The sequence below is a fragment of the Pseudopipra pipra genome, chromosome 5, assembly GCF_036250125.1.
Source record: "Pseudopipra pipra isolate bDixPip1 chromosome 5, bDixPip1.hap1, whole genome shotgun sequence".
NCBI lineage: Eukaryota > Metazoa > Chordata > Aves > Passeriformes > Pipridae > Pseudopipra > Pseudopipra pipra.
The window spans coordinates 63,210,731-63,233,015 of NC_087553.1; the positions used below are offsets into that span (position 1 = coordinate 63,210,731).

Genomic DNA, 22,285 nt, shown 5'->3' on the forward strand with positions numbered 1-22,285 from the left:
CGGAACGCTTCCCTTTTCCGGTGCCGACGAGCAGCCCGGCCTGCAGCGGCGGGACGAGCCGGCAGCCCTCACGCTGTCCCGCCGTGGCTCCGGGACACCTCAGCGCGGGCCCTCCCACCGCCATCTTGTGAAGGCGCTGCCGGGCCGGGCCCGGGAGCGGCGCCTCTCCACGGCGAGGGGCCGGGCTGTGTGGAGCCTCTGCCCGCCACAGTAAGGGCTGGGCGCTGTGCAGCCCTGCCGGCCATGGTGAGGCGCAGGACGCTGTGGAGCTGGTTCCTGCAGATCGCCGCGCTACCGTCGGCGGCGGGTTGGTCAGGTGGGACGCCGCAGCCGTTCAGCAGCTCCTGCTGGAGAGCCGCGGAGCCGTGCAAGGGGTGGAGCGGCACCATGGAGGAGGAGGAGGAGGAGGAGAAGAAGGGGGACGAGACTCCTCAGGGGCGGCAGCAGCAGCCGGGGAGGTGAGCGGCGCTCGAGCGGCAGCAGCGCTCCGGGGGCGGGGGTCGCTGCCCCCGCGCCTTGCTGTGGGCAGGGAGGGACCGGACCGAGCCGAGCGGCGCCTCCCGCCCCGTGCCCGTCCGGAGGGGAGCCACTGCTCGACTTGCCGCCGTCAGAGCCCCGCAGGCGGCCGGGAGGAGCGGAGCACCTGCTCCGAGCGCAGCAGCGGGGCTCGCCAGACACACACACAGTACCGGGGTCCCGCCGGTGAGTGTGGGCGGGATCGGGCTGAGCCCCTGCGGGAGGCGGGGGGAGCGGGGCAGAGCCGCAAAAGTTGGTGGTGGGTGCGCGGGGCCAGCGAGCCGCTCTCCCGGCCGGGCAGCAGCAGCAGCACAGCCCGGCGGCCCCGGAGCTCGGCGTGTGCCTCTGCCCAGCCCCTGCCCAGCCCCTGCCGCGCCGCCCTGGCTGGGCACAGACGCCGACGGGCACCAGTTTGGACGGGTGGCCCCATCCTTTCGCACTGGTGAGCGAAACCTTGGAAGAAAAAGTATTGCGTTCGTCCCCCACCTCCCAGCGGCGAGCTTTCGGTTTCCGTCAATTGACAGTAACACATGCTGCAGCAGCGCTCCGAAAGAAACAAGTTATATAATCGCTTACCAAAAATCCGCTTCATGGTATCGGCGGTTTACTGGATGTTTATATTCGGAGAGGAGACACGGACAGATGTTTATCGCAAGGGCGGAGGGGGGGGGGAGAGAGGGTTCGCGTTGCATAGTGCGAAGTGGAAGATGTTAACGAAGTCATTTAATGTAATTAGTGCCGTCAAATAATCTCAATGATCGTCAATTATCTCTAGTAAGGATTTGGGGAAAGCGTTTGTATGTCATGACGGCAGGCAGTGAAGTTCATATTGGACTTAAGCAGAAATGGTTCTCTAGTGACGATTATGATTTCTTATATTTGCTAAATGGTGATTATGAAGCAAGTTTTCAGTTTTAAAGAAAAGTACTATTTATGCTTAAATATTTTTTTTTTTCATTTTCAAACTGCACCAACTAAAATAGCATCAAAATTAAAGGGAGTGACAGGGAAATCACTTCTGTTTTCCGGCAAAAGACCCTTGAAAAGACTAATGTATTTTTTAGATTCATAGTAGCAGCTGTATCAGTCAAGAAAGAAGTCTGATTCATTTTGTAGGTAAAAATTTGGGAAAGACAAGAATAAGTTTTTTTTTTTTTCTTCTTAATTCAAGAATTATTGCAACAGTTGCTTTAAAAATGGCCCAAATTATCTGAAATTGAAATGCCTATTATAGAAAGCAATGGCAATTTTTAATGCCTGGAGATTGGAAAGCCCTGTCTTGGTTCAGTTGTTGCGATGGAAGAGGACATGTTCAGGAGAGGAAGAAGAAAGAGATGACAGTGAAACAGTTGAAATATAAACACAGTTAATTTGACTTCAGCTTGGCCCAAATCAAAATATATGTGCAACCTTTTTAGGAGGAAGCAACCATTATTATTATTATTATTTTCTTCACTTGCATTAACTAAGTAGATTTGAAGAAAAACCTCAGGAGAAATCTACTATTTTCTCAGCCTTTATATGCTCAAGATTGAACAAAAATGGCTAAATCTTCATTCAAAAATAGCTTTTAAGGGTTTTTTTCAGCAGATAGGAAAGCAATTATTTTGTCTGTGATGAGAAAAACAGAAATGCTGCCATATTAATTAGTGTCCTTTCACCTGCTGTGAAATTAGTTTCACTTTTTGTCACATCTACAAATCCCTTACTGATTTCACTTGCATTATTTTCCAGTCAATTGCTTTAACTTTATAGCTTGCTGTGTGTTGGCTAGGTAATCAGAATCCTACTTCTAATATTCTGAGAGCCAGGACCATGGAAAATCACTTGATCATCTTGTATCTAAATGCAGATTTGAGTAAAAAGGATTTTTGTGTAAACCATATGTTGCACTCGGTTTGAACATTCTTAGAAAATCTAGGAAAGAAGGTACATATTATGTGCTCTTTGCATGTAACATCTTGGTGTTTAGCAGCTGTACAAGGAAGGGTTTGAATAGCCAACAACTGTGCCCAAGCAGATAAACCTTATGAAGCAGTTCAAGAAAGAGAATGGGCATTGCCAAGTGACACAACACTGCTGCCATTGTGTTCCTACTGTAAAAAACAAGATTTGGTAAGATGATGTGTGAGTGAAAAATCAGGTGGTAAAAACTGTATCAAGAGTTACTTCTTCTCTAAGACCTGTTACCAGGGTTGGAGCTGGTAGTGCTACTGTCTGGTAAGTAAGGTTTGTCATAACATTTCAGGTTTTATTGCTCAAAATATTTGGAAATAGATCATTTGTTAAGGCAGAAATCTCCCATGCTGTGGACTGGTTTATGAGGGTTGAACCTCAGTGGTTTCAGTGTGGTTCACCTGTTTCCTGTAATGAGATTGTGTCAATAACAAGTTGTTTATGTGTGTCTATGCAGTTGTGTTTATGTGAAACACTTTGTCTCCTTAAAACACCTACATATTTAGGATGGTGCCTTGAAAATTAGTAGATGGCTCACATTTGTGTTGGAGCTATGCCTTGACTCTGTAATAAGGGTAAAAAAAAAAAAGGAACCAACAAACCAAACAACTTCTCATATTAACACTTTTGTTGTTGACTAACAACCAAAGCACTTCGCATTTCGTTTAGAGTACATGAAGACACAGTGTAATCTAAAGTTGTGGGGATGGAGTTGAAGGCTCTTTATAAGGAAAAAGTGTTGTAGTGAAAAGCATAAGCATATTGTGACATTTCCAGTTTCCTTGACTATCGATGTTTTGCTGTGTCCAGTGTACTGCCTCTTGGAATTTCTTTTTTAATGGGTGTGTTTCAGTTGAAGAACTATAAGGGTGCTGTGTGTTTTCTGGCTTTCCAGTATGAAGTTTTGAATATTCAAAACTTTTATTATTTGGAAAGGCTGATGACCTTTTGGCTTAACTCATGTGAAAGATGATCTTTGAACAGTTGCATTCAAGAATAGCATATATTTCCACAGAGAAAAATTTATAATTTCTTTATCTTAGCTGACTTAGAAATTATTTGCTTGGATTTCAATAAATTTGAATTCCAATATTATAAATAGTTCTGTAAAATCCATATATCCATGGGGTGCTTGTAGATACATGCACAGGCAGAGGGAGAGAGAATGTTGTTGGGACAAGCAAAAGTAGAGTTTATGTTGAAATTTAAGTAGATTTAGAAAGAATTTGGGAAAGTATTTTCATGTTGCAGAGAAATTACATTGGGCCTTATGTGCTTGGACTTTGAACTCAAAAGAGGGAATCAAATAGACAAGCATTTAAATTAATATAAACAAAATTGTAAGACTGTCTATTAACTTGAAAATAAAATTGAGTTTAGTGCTTGGGTGTTGCTGCACTTCCTGGACAACTGAGGTTTTATAATGTTTTAAAGGATTATTCTTGGTGTGAGTCTAGAGATAGTTTGCATAGGAGTTTGTTCCTTCCTGGCATGAAGGAAAAGGAAAAAGAAAATTAAAAGGCTTAGTAAATGAGGTGGAGATAACAATTACACAGTTGCAGACATAAAAGTTCCAGAGTTGATGATAAATGGACTTCAGACCCTGCTTTGCCGTGTAGATCCTCTGGATCAAAGTCTAACGTGATTTCTGCGCACTTTCACGGAAACAGTTCTTACACTGACCACGTGCTACAAAGGAAATCAGTTTTATCCCATTGCATGTTCAAGTGGAGCCTTAATTTCATTACATGTAATAGTACTTGCTTTTAGTCATATCTAATTGACATTAAGATGTTAGATATAATAATACTATTTTAAAAACTTTATTTTAGTTAAGAAAAACCTGTGCTAACAGCTTCAAGAGCATAGTAACTTAAAGTACCAAACCCAAGATCCATAGGCTGTTACCACACAGGAGGGGCTAAAGTGTGCTTTTAAATGCTCGACTTCAAAGTTTGGCAGTTTTTTCTAACAGTAAACCCCATCCTGGCAAGCTGTGCCTGTGTCATTAACTGTAGTCACATCAGTAAACCAGTTGAAGCTAATGAGCTACTCATTTGCATAAATAGTTACAGGAGTGGAGCTGGTGCCAGAACGCCTAGGCTGGGGACTGGTTCGTAGCTGGGCTGGTAGGAGTTTCATGTTTGCTCTTTTAGAAAAGCATTATTGAAATTCTATATAAGTGTGAAGGGCCATCCATAGAGATTATAGTTATTGTTGGAATCCGTGGCTTACCTGGGCAGCTGTGTGCATGTGCCATCTTCACTTATTTTACTGTTGATTTAAAAATTGTTTATTTCATTTATGATCTATTGTCTTGCACACCATCACAGCTGTAATACACAAGCCTTGGCTCTGTGTGTGTCAGCCTGAGTCCTGCAGAGCAGGTAAGAAAACTTTCATTCCAGTTCTTGTGCTCTCAGCATTCTTCCCTGTACATTAAATAGTCATATGAAATTAGTTGTTTAGGGAGAGCAAAGGAAAGCAATTTCCGTTCTAGTGTAGGGAAATTTGACTCTGCCTTCCCTTTGGTGGCTGCTTCAGCAATAGCATGGAATTACACTGCCTTAATCATAATGATAGTCTAGGCTGCTCTTTTAAATGTGATGGCCACGTGCCAACTTTTGGATTCTTTTATTCAAGACTGCAGTAAAAGATGAGGGTAAAGAGGAAAATAATTTATTGTAATAGGACTAAAGAAATTGCTAAAGAAATTGGCTCCTAGATCTGTCATCTCTGTTAAACTGTGTCCCCCCATGGACAGCTACTGTCATATCGGGGATCATAACCTAGACAGAATGTGCATGTAACAGAAAACTTCTGTGATATTAAATACAGTCCATAAACATGTTTGGGGACTACAAAATGATCGTATTGGGCAGGGACAATCAGCTGAGGCACCTGAAAGCAAAGGGAGAGTAGTTATGTGTTGTCCCAGATCCAGGAAGAGACATCTTTATGCAGTTTATACAATGCCTATAGCTGGTCAGATTTAACCCAGGGTTGAGAAATAAGTGGCTCTAGGGACTACTGATGGGCCTGACTTTAAAGCCTATTTGCATTTGTATCCAGAGGCATGTAAGGGTGTAGCTGATAGGCATGAATAACTTTCTGTTGGTTTGGTTGCCCTAATGAATACCAGCAAAGCAGAGGTGGAATGTGCAGTAACGGGAGTGGGCTGCCTTGTAGGTGGTAGGTAGCTATTGAATTTGCTCAGTTATAATATTAAACATTACTGTCTGAGGAGGCAGCCAGAGACTCTCAGCAGCATCAGCACTGAATGTGAATGAAACCTCGGATAGGAATTAGATTGAAAATGAAGCATATTAAGGGTAGGTGGAATTGTTGAACCTCACTTGGCGGAGTATGTAACTGAGCTACACTGGAGAGTATAAATGGAGAGTATTTAATTAATTAGTTTTTTAATACCAGCACTGGCATAAGTAGTTTTTGTTTACAACAGTGTATACCTGTTCTCACCCTTCCCTGTCCTAGCCAGTTTGTTGGTATAAACACTTTCGTGGTTGCACAGTGATGCAGGTGAAAATTAAGTGCTTCTCAAGGGATGGTAAGGTAAGAAGTGACTATCATCTAGATTAGTTTCTTAGGTAAATTCACCGTGTGTACAAAAGTGTTTGTTTTGGCAGGTCTGGGGGAGTAATGAGGGCAGAAATGGATTGGCTCACAGTAGTGGCTGCTTAAGTACTACAGCTGCTGTAAGAATAAGCCTAACAGCAGATGATCATGGGTGGATGCTTCACATTTGGTTTTTTGGTAACTAATTTTTTTTCCCTTCATGATGTCTAAATAAAACTTTGCTTTGTTTTACTGTTGATCCTCAAAACTAGATAAAAATTATTAAGAAAGATTCCTTCTTATTCTTGAGGCTGTTTATGGAGAGAGCTATTCTTTTTTTTTTTGTTATCAACACTGTTATTAATCTCTCTTGAACGGTATACAAGGTCACTGTAGAATCAGTATACTTTCAGATCTGTTGAATGAAATTTTTGGCAATGCTTATTCTTGCTAGGGATTTTTAATGTGAAATTTCAAATAATAAAAGTACAGATCAGCTAGTTGCAAGCTTGAGAGATCTTATTTGTGTGAAATCTTAAAACCAAGAGCAACTGGAATAATTGATGATGCAACTGCTGTTGCAGCCATAAAAAATAAGCATAGTGAAAGAACTTCTAAGATGTGTAGCAGTGTACAGTTTGCAGAAGGCTCAGCTTCTTGCTTTGCAAAATCTGTAGTGGTATGATGGAACAGCCTGAAGTACTGCACAATAAAAGTTTAAATGCATTCAGAATTTTCCAGTTTCAAACTGTTCATTAATTAAAGCAGCCAATTTCAGACCTGAAGGAAAAATAAAAGCACAGCCAAAACTTAGCTGGCAGTCATTTGATAGTAGAGCTTGTGGGAGCCAATTACTTACATGCTCCCTAGTGTTTGCAAATAGCTTTCCTTTTAGCTGAAATAATTCTTTTTGTTTCAAGCCAAAATGCATGGGTTTTTTGCAGTTAGTAAAAATATGTATATTGAAAGAAAATTTCTGAGTTGTGTAGCTGTATATGGCTTGCAGAAAGCTCAGTCTTGTGCTGGTAAGGCCACAGTGGTGTGAGTTTGCTGGGAATTGTGTGCTGTCCCCTTCAGGTGATGTGTAGTGCAGCTCAGTTCTGGATGTGGTCTACACAGAGAGACAGTGATTAAAAAATGAACCAAGCCTTTTGCTTCAAAAATGGCAAAAAAATAAAGATATTTGCAAAGCTATGGAATGTTTGCAAGGCAGTTGTAAAGTTTTGGGGATATTGTTGGATTCCAGTAAATCAGAGCTTCATAGTAACTCTTTGACTTTCTGGCTTATGGATTTATTAAATAAGGACCACATTTCTGTGTAGAAAAGAATGATAAATCTGTTTTGGCAGACTTCATGCTTAGTAGCATGTCTGTGCTTGGCTATACAGTTAACAGGGGAAACTACATCCATTTCATTTATGGAGTAGCAGATGTTAGAGGAGACTGGATGGAAAAGGTGAAAACACAATAGATTTTATGCCAATGCATTTTGTATTCAAATAAAGTTCAAGTAATTTGGCTTGAAGCTCTGCTCTGTTTAGAAGACCATTTGAAAAGAAAAATTTCAATGGCAGAGTGCTTCTTGTAATGTTATTGTGCCGTTTCCAGCTTTCTCTTGGAACAGAAAGTATTAAAATGTTTAGTTAAATTTTTATTATTTTTCTAAATAAACAGAAGGCTCGGGGCTAAAATATTTGTATCCAAGTTTTCAGTTATATCACTTATATCAGAAATGCTGAAATAACCATTTTACCCCACAGCTGTTGTCCTAAGTGCTATATCTTGTTTTCAGGTGTAAGCTGGTTTAGTGGGGCATGAGACATGGGTTTTCCATGCCATGTCCTGCCTGATCTACAACTTCTGTTTTTCTTTGTGGATTACCAGGGGTGCCTTGGTGTTTGGAAAACATAACTGGAAAACCAGTTATGTGAGCTCTGCATTATGGTTCATGTTGGGCTTCGTCCGATTCATCAGCCTGTGGTGCTGCTCGTGTCTAGAAAATCTCCTGGCCTTGTGGATTTGGCATGACTAAGGGTCTCCTTTGGGAGTTTGTATGTCTTGGTCCATTTTCTTTTCTGAATTCAGCTGAAAGAGCAAAGAATCTCTAAGCACAGAGAGGGTGGTGGCCTTGTGTCTTGCCTGAGCCCCTCTTACAAATGATGTCAATCCACTTGCCCTTGGTTGGGGGTAAGTCACCTCATCCTGAAGGGTGGGCTCCATTTGTTAGGAAAGCAGTTTAATGCCTTTAAGTAGAACAGGAGTTTTTCTTTCTTTTTAAAAGTATGGAAAATAAAAGATTTCTTGTAGAACTTTGTGTAACAATAAATATTCACCAAGGATGTGACCTCTTCTCTCTGTCCCTCCCAAGTGAACACGATTCTATTCTAGTTTGATTTTGTTGTTTCTACAGCTCATAATTTTTGCTACCATTCAAGTTCTTGAATTAGTTTCTCAAGTGCCAAACTATTATTTTTGGGGGAGGAGAATTTAGGAAAGCTGGCAGAAAAATCATTTCTGATTGCATATATTCTAATATTTAAAATATACCTGCCAGATCTCCTTATCTGTAGAGGCTCCTTTTTGCAGAAGTGTAAGAGTCTCCTTGGACTAAGAGTTGGTTGAGTTTTATTTTAAGCTAATGACTTCTGGTTTTCAAGAAATTATCATCTATGGTTTTTTTAATAAGAAAACTTAGATTTCTTTTACTGTATGTCATGAATATTCTAGGATATATTTTACCAGTTTAAACTAAACAGAAATGAACTGGCAAGATTGATACTTCAAAGGAATCTACAGTTCATCAGGGATACTTCTAGTTAATTGTTTGTAAATGTGTCCCTTTCTTATACATGTAAAAGTTTTAAAGTATTCTGTGAGCACTGAGGTCTTTTATCCCTCGAGTGGCTTATGGAATACTAATGAAAGTAATGTATGTGCATCATGTGGAAAATATGTTGGCAGACACATAGATACCTGTAGAGCCTTAAATGCTTTGGCATTGTCTTTGTTTAATCAGCATGGTTGATCCCTGCTTCCCCTAGAGGTTTATACTTTCAGAATAAGATCAAAGGTTTATATGAAAATTTAAGCAAAAGTAGAATTCACTTATTTTAGAGATAAATGAATAGATAAACAGAAGCTTAAAAATAAAACCTTAGGCACTCCGGTCTCTAATATAAAATGTCTTGTAGCAACAATAATTACAGTAGTTATATATATTTAAAAAATCAAACATCTGAGATGTTAACAGATGAATTTCCTGGAATTAAGTACCTACATGATTAAACTTCTGTGATTTGTTTTCATGATGCTTTCTGGAAGAGTGGATGTTTTATGCTATGTCTGCATGCTTTGCTAAATTAATAAGCTGACTTGGCATTGAGAATGTTCTTTGAGGAATGCCAAACAAAATACCCAAATCCAACCCTCTTTAGTTAAAGTAACAGTTAAAATATCCATTAGAATTTTTTGAGGTATTCTGTCTGCCTTTTTGTGGCACTGATTCTTTTTAATAGCATTTTAATCAGATATAAATGGTATAGAGCAAGTTGAGTGTCAGTTTCATTGGAGGCTGATTCCAGTAAATGTTTAGTGGAATAGAGGAAAAAAAGCCTTAAACTATAAACATTTACATTTAAATTATGATGCAGAGGTGGTATCTTAATGCTATATATATATATATATGAGATATATATGTGGTATCTTAATGCTATATAGAAAATACATAAATGGAGTAGTTTCAGTAAAACTACAGGGAAACTGGAGTACAAAGCGGTTACGTAAAACAAGATTATGACCAGGGGTATCAAAAATTCTGTCAGCAGTGTTTTCTGAATGTTGTTCGTGCTTCTTTATCAGAAGTGAATTTTGATGTGTTAATATTTTATCTCTGCTGTATGGTGAAATAATGGTAATTTTGTTAAGAAAATTTCACCGTATTTATCAATTGTCATATCTTTGCAACTGCAGCTGTACTTAGTGTTGCAGTTCAGTTGCTGCTGAAATAGCGGGAACAGACACCAGTAAATGCATTTGGGTTCAATTTGGTAACGCTTCTTACATGTGTGGAATATCTTAGCTGAAAGGTTGTAGTGAACAATATATTTCATTTTCCTTGTAATTATGAACTTGTGGAGGGCACAGTGAGTTATGTGATTCCTGAGAAAACTGTGGGCTTCAATTCTGTTCTCTGACAACATTGTTTGAGTGGACTGGCTTTGATACATCAGCCCAGTGCTTCTGAGTATACAGCTGCAGTTTGAGTATCTGAATTAGTGAAACCGTAGATAGACTAAAACATGTGGTGGAGAGCTTTCCACAGGACAAACATCACAATTTATTAAAAATTATTCCTGCACCTCGACCGTAAATCGTGCTGTCTCTTCAACTACTGGTCATCTTCTAGTTTTTACCAGGTAGAGTTTGTAAGTACCGGAAAGTTGTGCACTCTTCAAAACAGCAACTGTTTTTTGGTTTTGTTTGTTTGTTTTATTGTTTTGTTTGGTTGAGTTTTGTGGGTTTTTTGTTTTTTTTTTTTTTTTTTTAAGGCTGTCAGAGCAGTGTATTTACTTTCCACATTTCAGTTGAAAGTAAATAGAGAAATTGAAGCATTTAGTTTCAACTGACTTGCTTCAGCAACTTTTAAAATAAGATAGGGATATTTGTTTTTTCTACCTTGGATACAATGAGATTATATTCCTAAACTCTGCAACACTTAAATGCAGTTTGGAATAAGAGATTCTGACTACTGAGTTCACAGTTTTCTAAGGAATGTGCCAGAATTGTGACTTCATAGAAATAAGCTTTTCTCAGTTATTTTCTTACTTTTTTTATATTTCACGATGGAATTAAGAATAAACATTGCTGCCCTGATTTGAGATGTTTCAATTTCCCGTGGCCTTTCACCAGTCAGTTCAGTTAAATGTGTATCAGAATTGTATTTGAAATTGTTACATTTACCTACAATAAGCTTTTCCTTTGTTTTAGACAAAATAGGAAATAGTGCCAAATATCTTTTGTGTCCTGACTTTCCTGCATGTATGTGCCTCTTGTTGGTATAAGTAAAGTGTTGGTAATGCTACATGAGGCTGCTGCTCTTACTACAAAATAAAGCCACTATATTGGCAAATCCCAAGGTACTGTATAGTTCCAGTGTCTCCTGGACAGACTTGCAGGATCGTATTACATCAGGCACTGAATGTCATAAGTTTCAGTAGGAATTACTATTCTTCCAAAATGTAAATTAAGGAACCCTTCCCCCTCCCTTTTCCAGTTGGTAGATAATAGTGTTAGTATCTGAAGCTGTGCATTCCAGGGAGTAAAATTCAGCCTGAACTACAAAGAGATCTCATGTCTGCTTGCCACAGCATGTTTTTGAAGGCTTCTGTGTAATAGTGACTGTTTTAAAGGCATATTTTGTTGATTAAAAAAATAGAGTAGATCATAAAACGAGAGGCTTGTTTCTAATGTGTGTGAGAACACTCAGTCTTACGAATGTTGATGCTAGTCCAAGAAAATATTGATTAATTAAAAATTTATTTTAGTTCTTCTGAAAAAGATATGGATAAGAACACAGATGAAGAGCAGCCTTCAACGGCGTGTAACCAGTACCCTAAAGAAGCAGTGAAGAAACGTCAGAACTCAGGCCGTGGTTCCGGGAGCAGTGATTCTTCCAGGACCTTCAGGAAAAGCTTCAGGCTGGACTACAGGTTAGAAGAGGATGTAACTAAATCAAAGAGAGGCAAAGATGGGAGATTTGCCAACCCATGGCCAACATGGAAATCGCCAACCTTGCCGAATGTTTTGAAATGGTCCCTCATGGAAAAAAATAACAGCAATGTGCCAGGCTCAGAGGTAAATACTTGCATGTTTTCTTTTCATAATTTTGGCTGCTTTTACCTCTGCTCTAATCAATAAAATAGGACAGTTAGGCATCTTCTGGAGATTTTTTTAAATTTTACTTTTCTGATTTTATTATCACTTCATTATTTTCAAAAGATGGGTTAATACTTTCTACCTCTTTAATTTTTGTCTCCTTTCTGTTAGTTTCGCTGCCTTTGATTTATCCAGCTCAGTTTATATTTCTAAAAACAACAAAAAAGGCCTCCTAGCTCAGTCATAAACCATAGTTACGGCCTTTCCTTTCTAGTAGGTGTTGCCTTAGGAAGCATAACATGATCCTTGTTGCATGAAATAGCTGTGGCATATCTAATTTTAAAAGTTTTGCCTTTTTATTCCAGACTACCATTTAATACATACATTACACCTTTTTCATGAAAATTTAATAAATAGTTGCTGTCACTTACCTATGAAAGTGTTGGCAAATCTCTGTTTTTTCTGTTTCAGTACACCAGGAGAAAAAATTGCATATGTTAAAACTAACCTTAGGAAATATTTGTACTGAAACACTTAAAGTACACTACCAGTTTACTGTGAAACATCGTTATTTGTTCTTGGTGTGTTGCTTTTGTCAGATATTGTGTATAAAGAAGGAGACAGGAGAAGCGACCTCTGAGAGAAGCTTCTTTTCCATGAAGAGTAATGGATACTGGAAAGCCATGGTTCTCTTTGTGGCCACAGGAAGTCTGAAGATGACTACAGTTTTGACAGGATTACTTAGTGTATTTCTGATGTGTTGGCTGCACTTCAGAAAAGCTGTGCTGAAAGGTGCACAACCAGAGACAGCATTTGTTAACAGGCAGATGTTAATGCTTTTAAGAAGGTATGCGTAGGCTATAAATCTCAGTCAGTATTTAGTAAAGAGCTTTCAATTTTATCTTGTGTTAGTTACCTGTGAAGGAAGGAATTCAGTCAGTTTTATGGACAGAAAAGCTGTGTTACTCATTAACACACGATGGTCAGAGGTTTGGGGATGTCTTTAAGGATATGTGGCATGGAACATATTTAAGGAAGAAATAATCTTGGCTGTTATTGTTCTATAATAATAATAACAACAAATAATTTGACTTCAGAAACAAGCACAGCAAACCTGTGTCGGTCTTGGGATCCCTTCAGCACTTTACTTTTTTAAAATTTGATGATCTGCACCTTGTAATGGTGAGAGCAGTTCCTCAGTGTGTACAGCTTTCTAGAGAGTGCCGGCAGCTTTTACATAAAATTCACACCTTGACATTCTCAGTTGCATTGACCTCTGCCCTACTTGATACGTGTACAAGGCTTCGTGTCTTCCCAGCACCAGCCAGAAGCCTGGTTTGTGACTGACATCCCCAGAAGGCAATGCTGAGGTGTACTGTGGAGTGCAGGACACACAGCACTCTGATGGCACTGGAGAACTGCAGCACTGCCCTTTAATTTACAGTTTGTCCTTACAATAAAGGATGATCACAAAGAAATCTGCAAAGCACCAGTTGAAAAACTGTCTCTGACCCAGCTGAGATTAATTTTGGACTAATTTTATTGTTTGCATATGACAATTTTTAATTAAGTCCCTGCTATTATTCAGGAGCTCAGTAAATCAGAAATAGGAAGATCCCTTGATAGGGATCAATGAAATGCACTTCTGGAGTCCTCAGCCATTTTGATGCTTGTTCCAACCAGTTTTGTTCCACACCTAAATCAGCCTGTAAAGCACATCTGAGCTTGTTTGAAATTCAAACTAAGGACTCCAAACTTTATTTAGCACTGCTAGATGGTATGTCCTTCAAGCAGACTCCTGCTTCAGTTTCCATGTTGAGTTCCTATGCTGTGCAGGTTCAGTTTATCTGTACCAAGTAGTTTGCATATGTAAAAAAAAAGCATATTATCCAGGATATATACTTGTACTTCACTGTGGAAAAGCTATATATATTATAATCATGCCTTCAGAACGAACCTATATCATTATCCAGAATGCATAGACTTCTTGTATTTTCATTACAGGTTTTATTAATAACTTTGTTCAGTGCTATTGGAGGTTCTTTAATTATTAGTTGTTGGATCAACAATTTAGATTGTTCTCATTTCTGCAAAAATCCCGTGGTATTCCAGTATGCACTAAGCACCAAAAATCCTAAGCTAATCAGCTAGTCTTACCAAAGCCTGTCATGTGTTTCTTCTTGCTTTGCATTAGGAAGGAAAGAAGAACGTGGGAGGGGGAAGGGACACAGCAAGAAGAGTTTCTGTATTACTTCAGTGATGAAGATAAGACAGTATTAAGCACACTTTGCTTCTGTCGGTAGCTGATTTAACATTAATGCCATGTTTCAAAGATCTGTTATAATTCTTCTAGTATTGCTATGTTTCTGGTTGGTCTGACATAAAACAAAGTGAACTATAGCAGGTTAAAAGTTCCCTAAGATTCTGTATTTTATTCATAATTATGTTGTTTTATCTTGTTGTGTAAGTTTTAAGAATTTCATGTGAAGTATACTGATAATAGGACTTGTGTTTTAGTATGAAATCTTATGAGTTGAGTAACGAGTCCTTATTGCTTTAAAAGGTGATTTTAGTGCACTTTTGTAAAATACCAAAAAAAACCCAAACAACCCCAAACACAAGCCCCATGCGCTGAGAATTAAGTTTTTTGGCTATTTCCTGGTGTGATTTACTATGGTAGCTCAACAACCTGCCTGATTTTTGATCTCATCCTCTGAGGAATCATTGATTTGGAACAGAGGCCTGGAAAGCACAAGCTCTGTATGAGATCTGCAAGTTACACTGCCTTTGTGTTCTTGGTTTGTCTTAAACTTTTGTTCACAGAATTTCATGTGAATAGGCCAAGAAAGCAGTCATTCGAACTGTGTTCCTCTCTATTTATCAGTCTTCCTGTCTGTGTGAGCTTTATAAATGCCTTTTATAGCAATTAGTTCTACCTTTAATGAACCATTTGAAATACTTACTAGCATCAATCCTAGTGACATCCCTGTAAAGCCTTTATTGATAGTGTAGAGATGTTCTGGGTGCCTACCCCAGCAGGTAGTTAATAGTGCAGGGGTGTTGTGGTTTTACCCCAGTAGGCAGCCAAGCCCCAGTCAGCTGCTCACTTACACCCCCCCACACCACTTGCACCCCAGAGGAATTGGAAGGGCAAAAATAAAAGGACTTGTGGGTTGAGATAAAGACAGTTTAATAGGTAAAGCAAAAACTGCATGTACAAGCCAAGAAAGAAATTAATTCACTTCCCATGGGCAGGCAGGTGTTCAGCCATCCCCAGGAAAGCAGGGCTGTGTCCCATGTAACAGTTGCGAAGACAAAGGCCATCAGTCTGAATGTCCCCCTCACTCCTTCTTCCCCCAGATTTTATTGCTGAGTGCAATGTCCTATGGTCTGGGATATCTCTCTGAGCTGGGGTCAGTTGTCCCTTCCAGCTTCTTGTGCACCCCCAGTCAACTGGCTTTGCTGCTGTGTAAATGCTGTTCAGCAATAGTAAAACATCAGTCTGCTCTCAACACTGTTTTCAGCACAAATCCAAAACATAGCACCATAGGAGATACTGGAAGAAAATTAACTCTATCACAGTCAAAACTAGTACAATATGTGTGAGTCCTAGTTAAGAACTAACTGTTCATGTCTGCTAATTGGCCACTTCTTCATCCATGTAGTATTGTTTATTAATATTCCATGATGCTAATTTTAAAAACTAATTTGTATCAAATGTCAGCAAAAGTAAGGTGAATTAATTTAGTTCTCAGAAAATAGTCTAACTCTAAAACCTGCTACGTAAAAAGAATATTTTCCATAAAAAATGTATTTACTGACCTAAATTGCATTATGACGATTAATTACTAAATTCCACATCTGAGTCTAATTTCTTTGATATATTCTGATTTGTTGGCTTAACCCTATTTAATTTGTTGGTTTTTCTGAATTTCCATTTTTGAGTATTGTGTTAGTTTTGTGCATCTTCCACTTTTTTTTTTAAATTGAAGTGTCACAATATAACACTCTGTGGTTCAAATTTCTGTGGCCAGTGTCATTCCCATGTGCTTAGAATGAAATAGAGATAAGAAAGTGATGCTTCTTTCTTGGAGAAGCAGCCATTTATCTCAGTCTAAGCCCACTACTTTTCTTGTATGATTTAGTGGTTGTATTGTACTAACCTCATATTCGGCTTTAGAGAAGGTTATGTATTTCTCATTCCTGTAGACAGTAATGAAACTTTTTCAGTAGACATGTCTCGTCCATTAGCTCTCAGAAGAAGCAATTTCATGAATATTTTATTATTTACAGTAGAATTGCAGGGGAGTGGAGATGTGTGTGCTTTGTTTTTCCCAACATATGCCTTTCAAATCAATAAAATATTGTGGAGAAAGTAACTCCCCTGAAGGTGTCAAGACGGTTTTAGCAAGGCAACTCCTGGAGTCCTAAACTGTCACAGCATCAGCTGGACTTTTAAGAGAGCACAAGGTCAGCTCTGTCTAAACTCACTGACAGTGCTAATCTGTGCTAGGCTTAGAGCATAAGAGCAGCAAGCATCACAGGAAGAACTTGACTAGGAACCAGAAGTGCTGGGACATCTGTGATTACCAGGGAAAGGAGTGTCAGCAGTCTGTAGAAGCTGCCTAACCCACAAAAATTCTTCTAAAGCAACATGAGGAGTTCAGAACTGTTTGGGAGGAGAGCCATAGCCACATTGTGGGCAAGCTGGAGATGATCAGAAACTCTGAGAAGACTCTTTAGGGTTTTTAATAGGAAAACTATTGTTATTACACATAAAACTTATGCATAAACATCTCAACCAAACTGCAGTGAAGAGAGTAACTCTGTTTCAGAATGAGAGAATGGGTGGTGGTTGGGCGATGGGTTTCAGTAGGTGATGTACAGCCATGGCCTCCTTTGTGCCAACTTGAGGCTACACACAGAGCCAAATCTGAGCCAACTGAGATGAAAGCTGTCTATTTTTCTCCTCTGCATTAGTGTTCAGCCATATCAGTTCTCTGACCTGTCAGACTTGAGTGGAGACTGCATAATTGTTCATGCTCGAACAAGAGAGGAGAATGTTACACAGGAGAATGGATTTAGGCTGATTTCAAGTCAGTCACTGGGCTGCGTCCTGAACGTGCAGGGAGATCAGTATAGTGATTTATTCAGTAATAATTAAACTTTAATTACTTTAAAGGCTTCCATAAACCATCAGAAGCAGCATAGCTAAGTATCTCAAGGTTTTCCTTAAAAATGATTTTGTGGTTTATGAATGTTCATTGAATTATTGGCAGCATGAGAAGACGGAATTGTAAAAGGTGACATTAGCCAGGTGAGGTTAACCTCCATGTGCTGCTACTGGACCTAATGGGGAGAGAGAGAGGGTCTGATAAAGGCTAACAGAGCTTTTGTGGAGTGCTGTTGGGAACATGGCATTCTCTTTCATCTGTGACTTATTTGTGCTAGGACTTGGAGGATGCATCATTGAGTTGCACAAGCTAAACTTCAGCATTTGTTAAGACACTGTGTGTTTATATTGCAAAGCCCTTCTCAGGATGCTGTTAGTGCCTTGCAGTGCTTTCACTGCAATGTTCTCAGACTCTCTCAGTAGGTCTGATAGGATATTCTCTCTCAACAGAGAAGCGTAAATATTGCAAAAACCTAAAATGAAATTAGGAGGCAGTAGCTGGGAAAGTGGCCATTAAAAAGGCATCTATTTTGTGCTGCAGTTCTCTGATTGCATAAAACATAATCAAAGTACAAGTCTTGACTGTATTGATTTGTGCCTTGTATGCAGTTTTTGTTCCGTGGCCAAGCACATTCTGAAATTTCTCACGCATATTGTGCTCTTTTTTGCTAGGAACTCGATAAAGAGCTTCCAGTGTTGGAACCTTACTTTGTTCAAAAGCCAGAACTTGCTGGGAAGACAGGAGCTGGTATGCGAGTCACGTGGCTGGGACATGCCACTGTTATGGTGGAAATGGACGAACTTGTACTTCTTACTGACCCAATCTTCAGCCAGCGAGCATCCCCCAGTCAGCTGGTGGGTCCCAAGCGCTTCCGAAGGCCTCCGTGCACAGTGGCACAGCTCCCCAAAATAGATGCAGTGTTGATCAGCCACACCCACTACGATCACTTGGACTACAACACTGTGACGAGTCTGAACGAACGCTTTGGGAGTGAGCTGCGCTGGTTTGTGCCACTGGGGCTCCTGCAGTGGATGCAGAGATGTGGCTGTGAGAATGTCATTGAACTGGACTGGTGGGAAGAGAACTGTGTCCCTGGTCATGACGCCGTGACTTTTGTCTTCACCCCTTCGCAACACTGGTGCAAAAGGACTGTGAGAGATGATAACAAGGTTCTCTGGGGCAGCTGGTCTGTCTTGGGTCCTTGGAATAGGTTTTTCTTTGCAGGAGATACCGGATATTGTTTAGCTTTTGAACAGATAGGTAAAAGGTTTGGACCTTTCGATCTTGCAGCCATCCCCATTGGAGCTTATGAGCCAAGGTATGAAAATCAATGTTTGATCAAAATACGTAAATGAAATTATTTACTGATGGCAAAAAATACACTCAGAAGTTAAAACTGTAGATGTGCTTTATTAAGAATATACAATTGAATATAGAGGCAAAAGAAGGAAATTGCTGAGGCCAAGGGATGTTGCTGAATGAAAAAAAAGAAAAAAGCAGGCATTTAGAAGACGGAACTGAAATGTCCAGGATGCCTGTCTGTGTATGTGTGATGTTTTTGGAGAGTTTTTCCTTCCATGTTAAGCACAGCCAGGATGAATTGGCAGTCTTTCTTCCATGAAAGATGTTGAGTAAAAATCTGGAATTGCTCTGTGATTTATTTTTTTTTTCTCCCAAAACAGCATAGTTTAATCCAGCCCATTCAGATGCATGCCATTTGCTGCATTTTTCTCTTGCTTCAGGCTTTATGCTGGTTTTGCAACTTATCTGGAGATAGATATGACTCACTTATAATGTGTGAAAGATCTGTTTGTTTAGGCATCTCTATCCTACTTATGATGGGTTATCTAAACTTCTAGATGACAGTGCTCTTATAATGCTGGAAGGGAAATGTGTATGGGCTGGGAAAGGAAGATAAGACTGAATAGAAAGGTAAAAATCTGGTATCTTTCAAGAAGTGCCAGGTTCTCCCTTCTCCCTTACCACCATTCCCTTGAGCTATTTCTGAAGCACACACTCCTTAGTGTGCGCTGCTAGCATGAAATTTTTTCAGGGATGGATTTAAATTTTTGGCCTTAATGCCTCAAGGCACCAGTAATATGTCCTTATACTATTGAAAATACAGGTAAGAAAAAACCCTTTGAAAAGGGGAGTGCAGTACATGAACAGCTGTTTCATGGGTATGTTGGTATATGTTAGTTTCTTGTTTCTGAGTGTTCTGTATGTTGTTGAGGTCTACATGCTCATGATTTTTTTGATTAGGTGACTATATATATTTTTTTTTTCTCTTTGCAACTTACCCAATGACAGTAAAGAAGAAATCTTGCACTTGATTAGGTGACACAAAAAAATGTTACTTTCTGTTTTCATAGGTGGTTTATGAAATACCAGCATGTGGATCCTGAAGAAGCAGTAAGAATCCATATTGACGTTCAAGCAAAGAAGTCAGTAGCAATTCACTGGGGGACCTTTGCTTTAGCAAATGAGGTAAATTGCAACACTATTTACATGAGTTCAGATTTTCAAGTACTACATGGTCATTAGTGAAGCTTTGCTTGTGCAATTAAACCTACATATCTGTAAACGTAAACTTCAGTTGTGACCTTTGTAAGAGTGACAAGTTGTTACTCCATATACTGTTGTTCAAAAGAATGCTTAGCTTTTCATAACTAATTACATAAAATACTTCCACTGTTAAGAAAGTACAGAGTTATTGAAACAAATGTGGAGGATTTCTGATATCCAAAAGCTGAGGAACATAATAGGCAGGGACACATATACAGTAATAAAAGCAGACTCAGCAGTGCATCACTTGGAGATAGTAAGAACAGATAGACCTACATGCCTGTAGGTCAGTATGGTATTTATAATCATACCTGTCTAGTAAATAAATTGAATAGTATTTTTAATGGTTGATTCAGAGTTAAATATCAGCAAGGATATGAAAAATTGAGTTACTGAGTTACTGATTTTTTTTAAAAATTTTTTTTTTATTATTCCCTCCTTCCCCTCTTTAAGTCCACAGTTCTAATAAGAAGGTTACCCAGGTACTTTCACAGCAACTAAAAATGCAGCGAATGGGAAGTATCTACTTCTGCTTTGATACTGTCTGGTAGCCGTTTTTCAACTTTGTCCTTGTATCAGTTACACCTCTTCTGATTCCTTCCTGATACTGCGATCACCTGATATGTCATATGTTCTGTCCCTTCCAGCTCCTTGTGCACCTCCTCCCTGGCAGAGCAAAAAGAGTTGCCAGGCAGGGAACCTAGCGAGGACGCTTGGACAGAACCTTTCCTGTCCACAGTGTTTCCAATAAACCGTGTCACTAGTGCCCACGGTACAAATGTTACTGTGTCTTTAGAAGCGCAAAAACTAGGTGATTTCTCCCTGATGGTGCCTTTTCTGAAATGTAGCAAATACAACGCGGTAACTTGAGGGGGCCGCAGTGGCAGCACCCAAGAGTTCATACAGGACCGCTGACACCTTGGGTTTACTGAGCGAGAGAAAGCGCCAGCTGCTGGCCGGACAGCGCTTCCTCCGAAGGGATCTGTTAATACACTGAAGGCGACCGAACTGTGGAGGACAGGCTGTGCCTTGCTAGTTACTCTGCAGCTATAAATCAGCATTCTTAGCATTTAAAAACTTAAAATGAACCCAAACGTTTTGACAAATATCCTCCTCCTCCTTCTCCCCCCATTTTTAAAGCAGGGATTTCTGCCCCCAAAATGTTGCAGTGGTATCTTTTCCCTCATATTATTCTCATTTTTTCCAGTATTACTTAGATCCTCCGGCTAAACTGAATGAAGCTCTTGAAAGATACGGCTTGAAAAAAGATGACTTCTTCCTCTTAAACCATGGAGAATCACGGGACCTGGGTACAAATGACATGTTTGAAAACTGAAACCGTAGCAGTTCCTTGTAAGCCCAGTTTGATCTGAACTAGCAATTAACAGTACAAATACTAATATGATGAATTTACACAGTGCATTTTTTAGATTGAATTGGATTTCTAGGTGCCAGGTTTTAGAACTAAAACTTGCATACCAATTTCATGGTAAGTTTTTCAGTCTCAGCACTAAAGCTTGCATACCAATTTCATGACAAATTTACTAGTTATATCATTTATAAATTTTGAGAGGTCATCTAAAAGTGGTTAATATAAAAGGTGTTGCCTGGGATTAACTTGCAGTTTCAACTCTGATGTGTACCACTGATAAAAATTTTTATTTTTACACTCTTCATTTTACCTGCAACAGCAATAATAACCTCAGCACAGGACATATTCTTAGGATTAATGGCTGACTTGAATTAATCATTGTTAGACTGTCATCTCCCACTTGTTAGTCTTCAGGTTCTGCCCTGTACCTTGATAGCTTCCCTGTATGTTTTGTGGGGTGGAGTCTTCCATTACAGCTGTGTTGTTAAAGCACAAGCACAGTACAATTGTTTTACTGAGTGCTTCTTCATTTTCATATATCGATGAACCACAAAAACTGAATTTTACAGTGATCAAAGAAATGTGCCTTTTAAAGAGAGAGATAATTTAATATTGCACCATGGATGTGTAAAACTAACTGCTGGCCAGAGTTATCTGCACACTTTCATTGTTTGGTCGATGTTTTAAGTTAGGTCGAATGTGTCAAATGAAGCGCATGAAATGGAACAATCCCTTAATGGCGCTTGTCTTTGCATTGACTCAGCCTTTTTCTAAGTTGGTTTTTTTTTCTTTTTAAGTGAAAAGTCTGAAGCAAGGGCTGTGGTATTTTTTCTTATAGCTTCCCTATAATTTTAAAGTCGAATGAGAGATTACAACATTGTTCAGTATTATAAAACTTGGCTAAATGTGTCTGTATCAAATTGCCGTGCTAATTTACAGAATTAAAGCCTATTGTTGCCAATAAAAAGGGTTGTTATTCTCCTTCATAATTCATTGGCAAATTGGTTTTTGTTTATGATTTGTTTTGGTCTATGGGATATGTTTATTGGTTGGGTGTTTTTTTTTTTTTCCTCTTGCTGTGCATTACATTTTATTTTCATATTCCATGAAGATAAAAACAATTTTTAAAAAAGACACATTATTTGAAGACATGAACTTCTGGCAACTAATTAAAACCAGCTAATGAGATTTCATGCTATGAACAATCTGAAGTAATCTTTTAACTGTAGACAGTTATCTCTTTTAGGACTTC

The 22,285-nt window shown here is 39.3% G+C and overlaps 2 protein-coding genes across 5 annotated transcripts in view; one reads left to right on the forward strand and one right to left on the reverse strand.

Moving 5' to 3' along the window:
* NAPEPLD (N-acyl phosphatidylethanolamine phospholipase D) lies at positions 1-22,022 on the forward strand. Of its 4 annotated transcripts, none has more exons than XM_064656789.1 (5): positions 1-458; positions 11,592-11,901; positions 17,768-18,414; positions 19,469-19,583; positions 20,869-22,022. In XM_064656789.1, exons 1-5 carry the CDS (start codon positions 244-246, stop codon positions 20,995-20,997), a joined length of 1,416 nt encoding a protein of 471 aa, XP_064512859.1. In that variant the 5' UTR covers positions 1-243; the 3' UTR covers positions 20,998-22,022. The 4 variants fall into 4 exon arrangements, with proteins under 4 accessions (XP_064512859.1, XP_064512860.1, XP_064512858.1 ...); XM_064656790.1 differs by lacking the exon at positions 1-458 and adding an exon at positions 465-702; XM_064656788.1 differs by lacking the exon at positions 1-458 and adding an exon at positions 718-958.
* The window catches only part of ARMC10 (armadillo repeat containing 10), a 19,114-nt gene continuing 9,612 nt past the window's right edge, over positions 12,784-22,285 (reverse strand). The window contains exon 6 of the mRNA XM_064656786.1: positions 12,784-16,964. Coding sequence (XP_064512856.1) covers positions 16,899-16,964 — 66 coding nt within the window. The 3' untranslated portion in view covers positions 12,784-16,898. The remainder of the gene's footprint in view (positions 16,965-22,285) is intronic.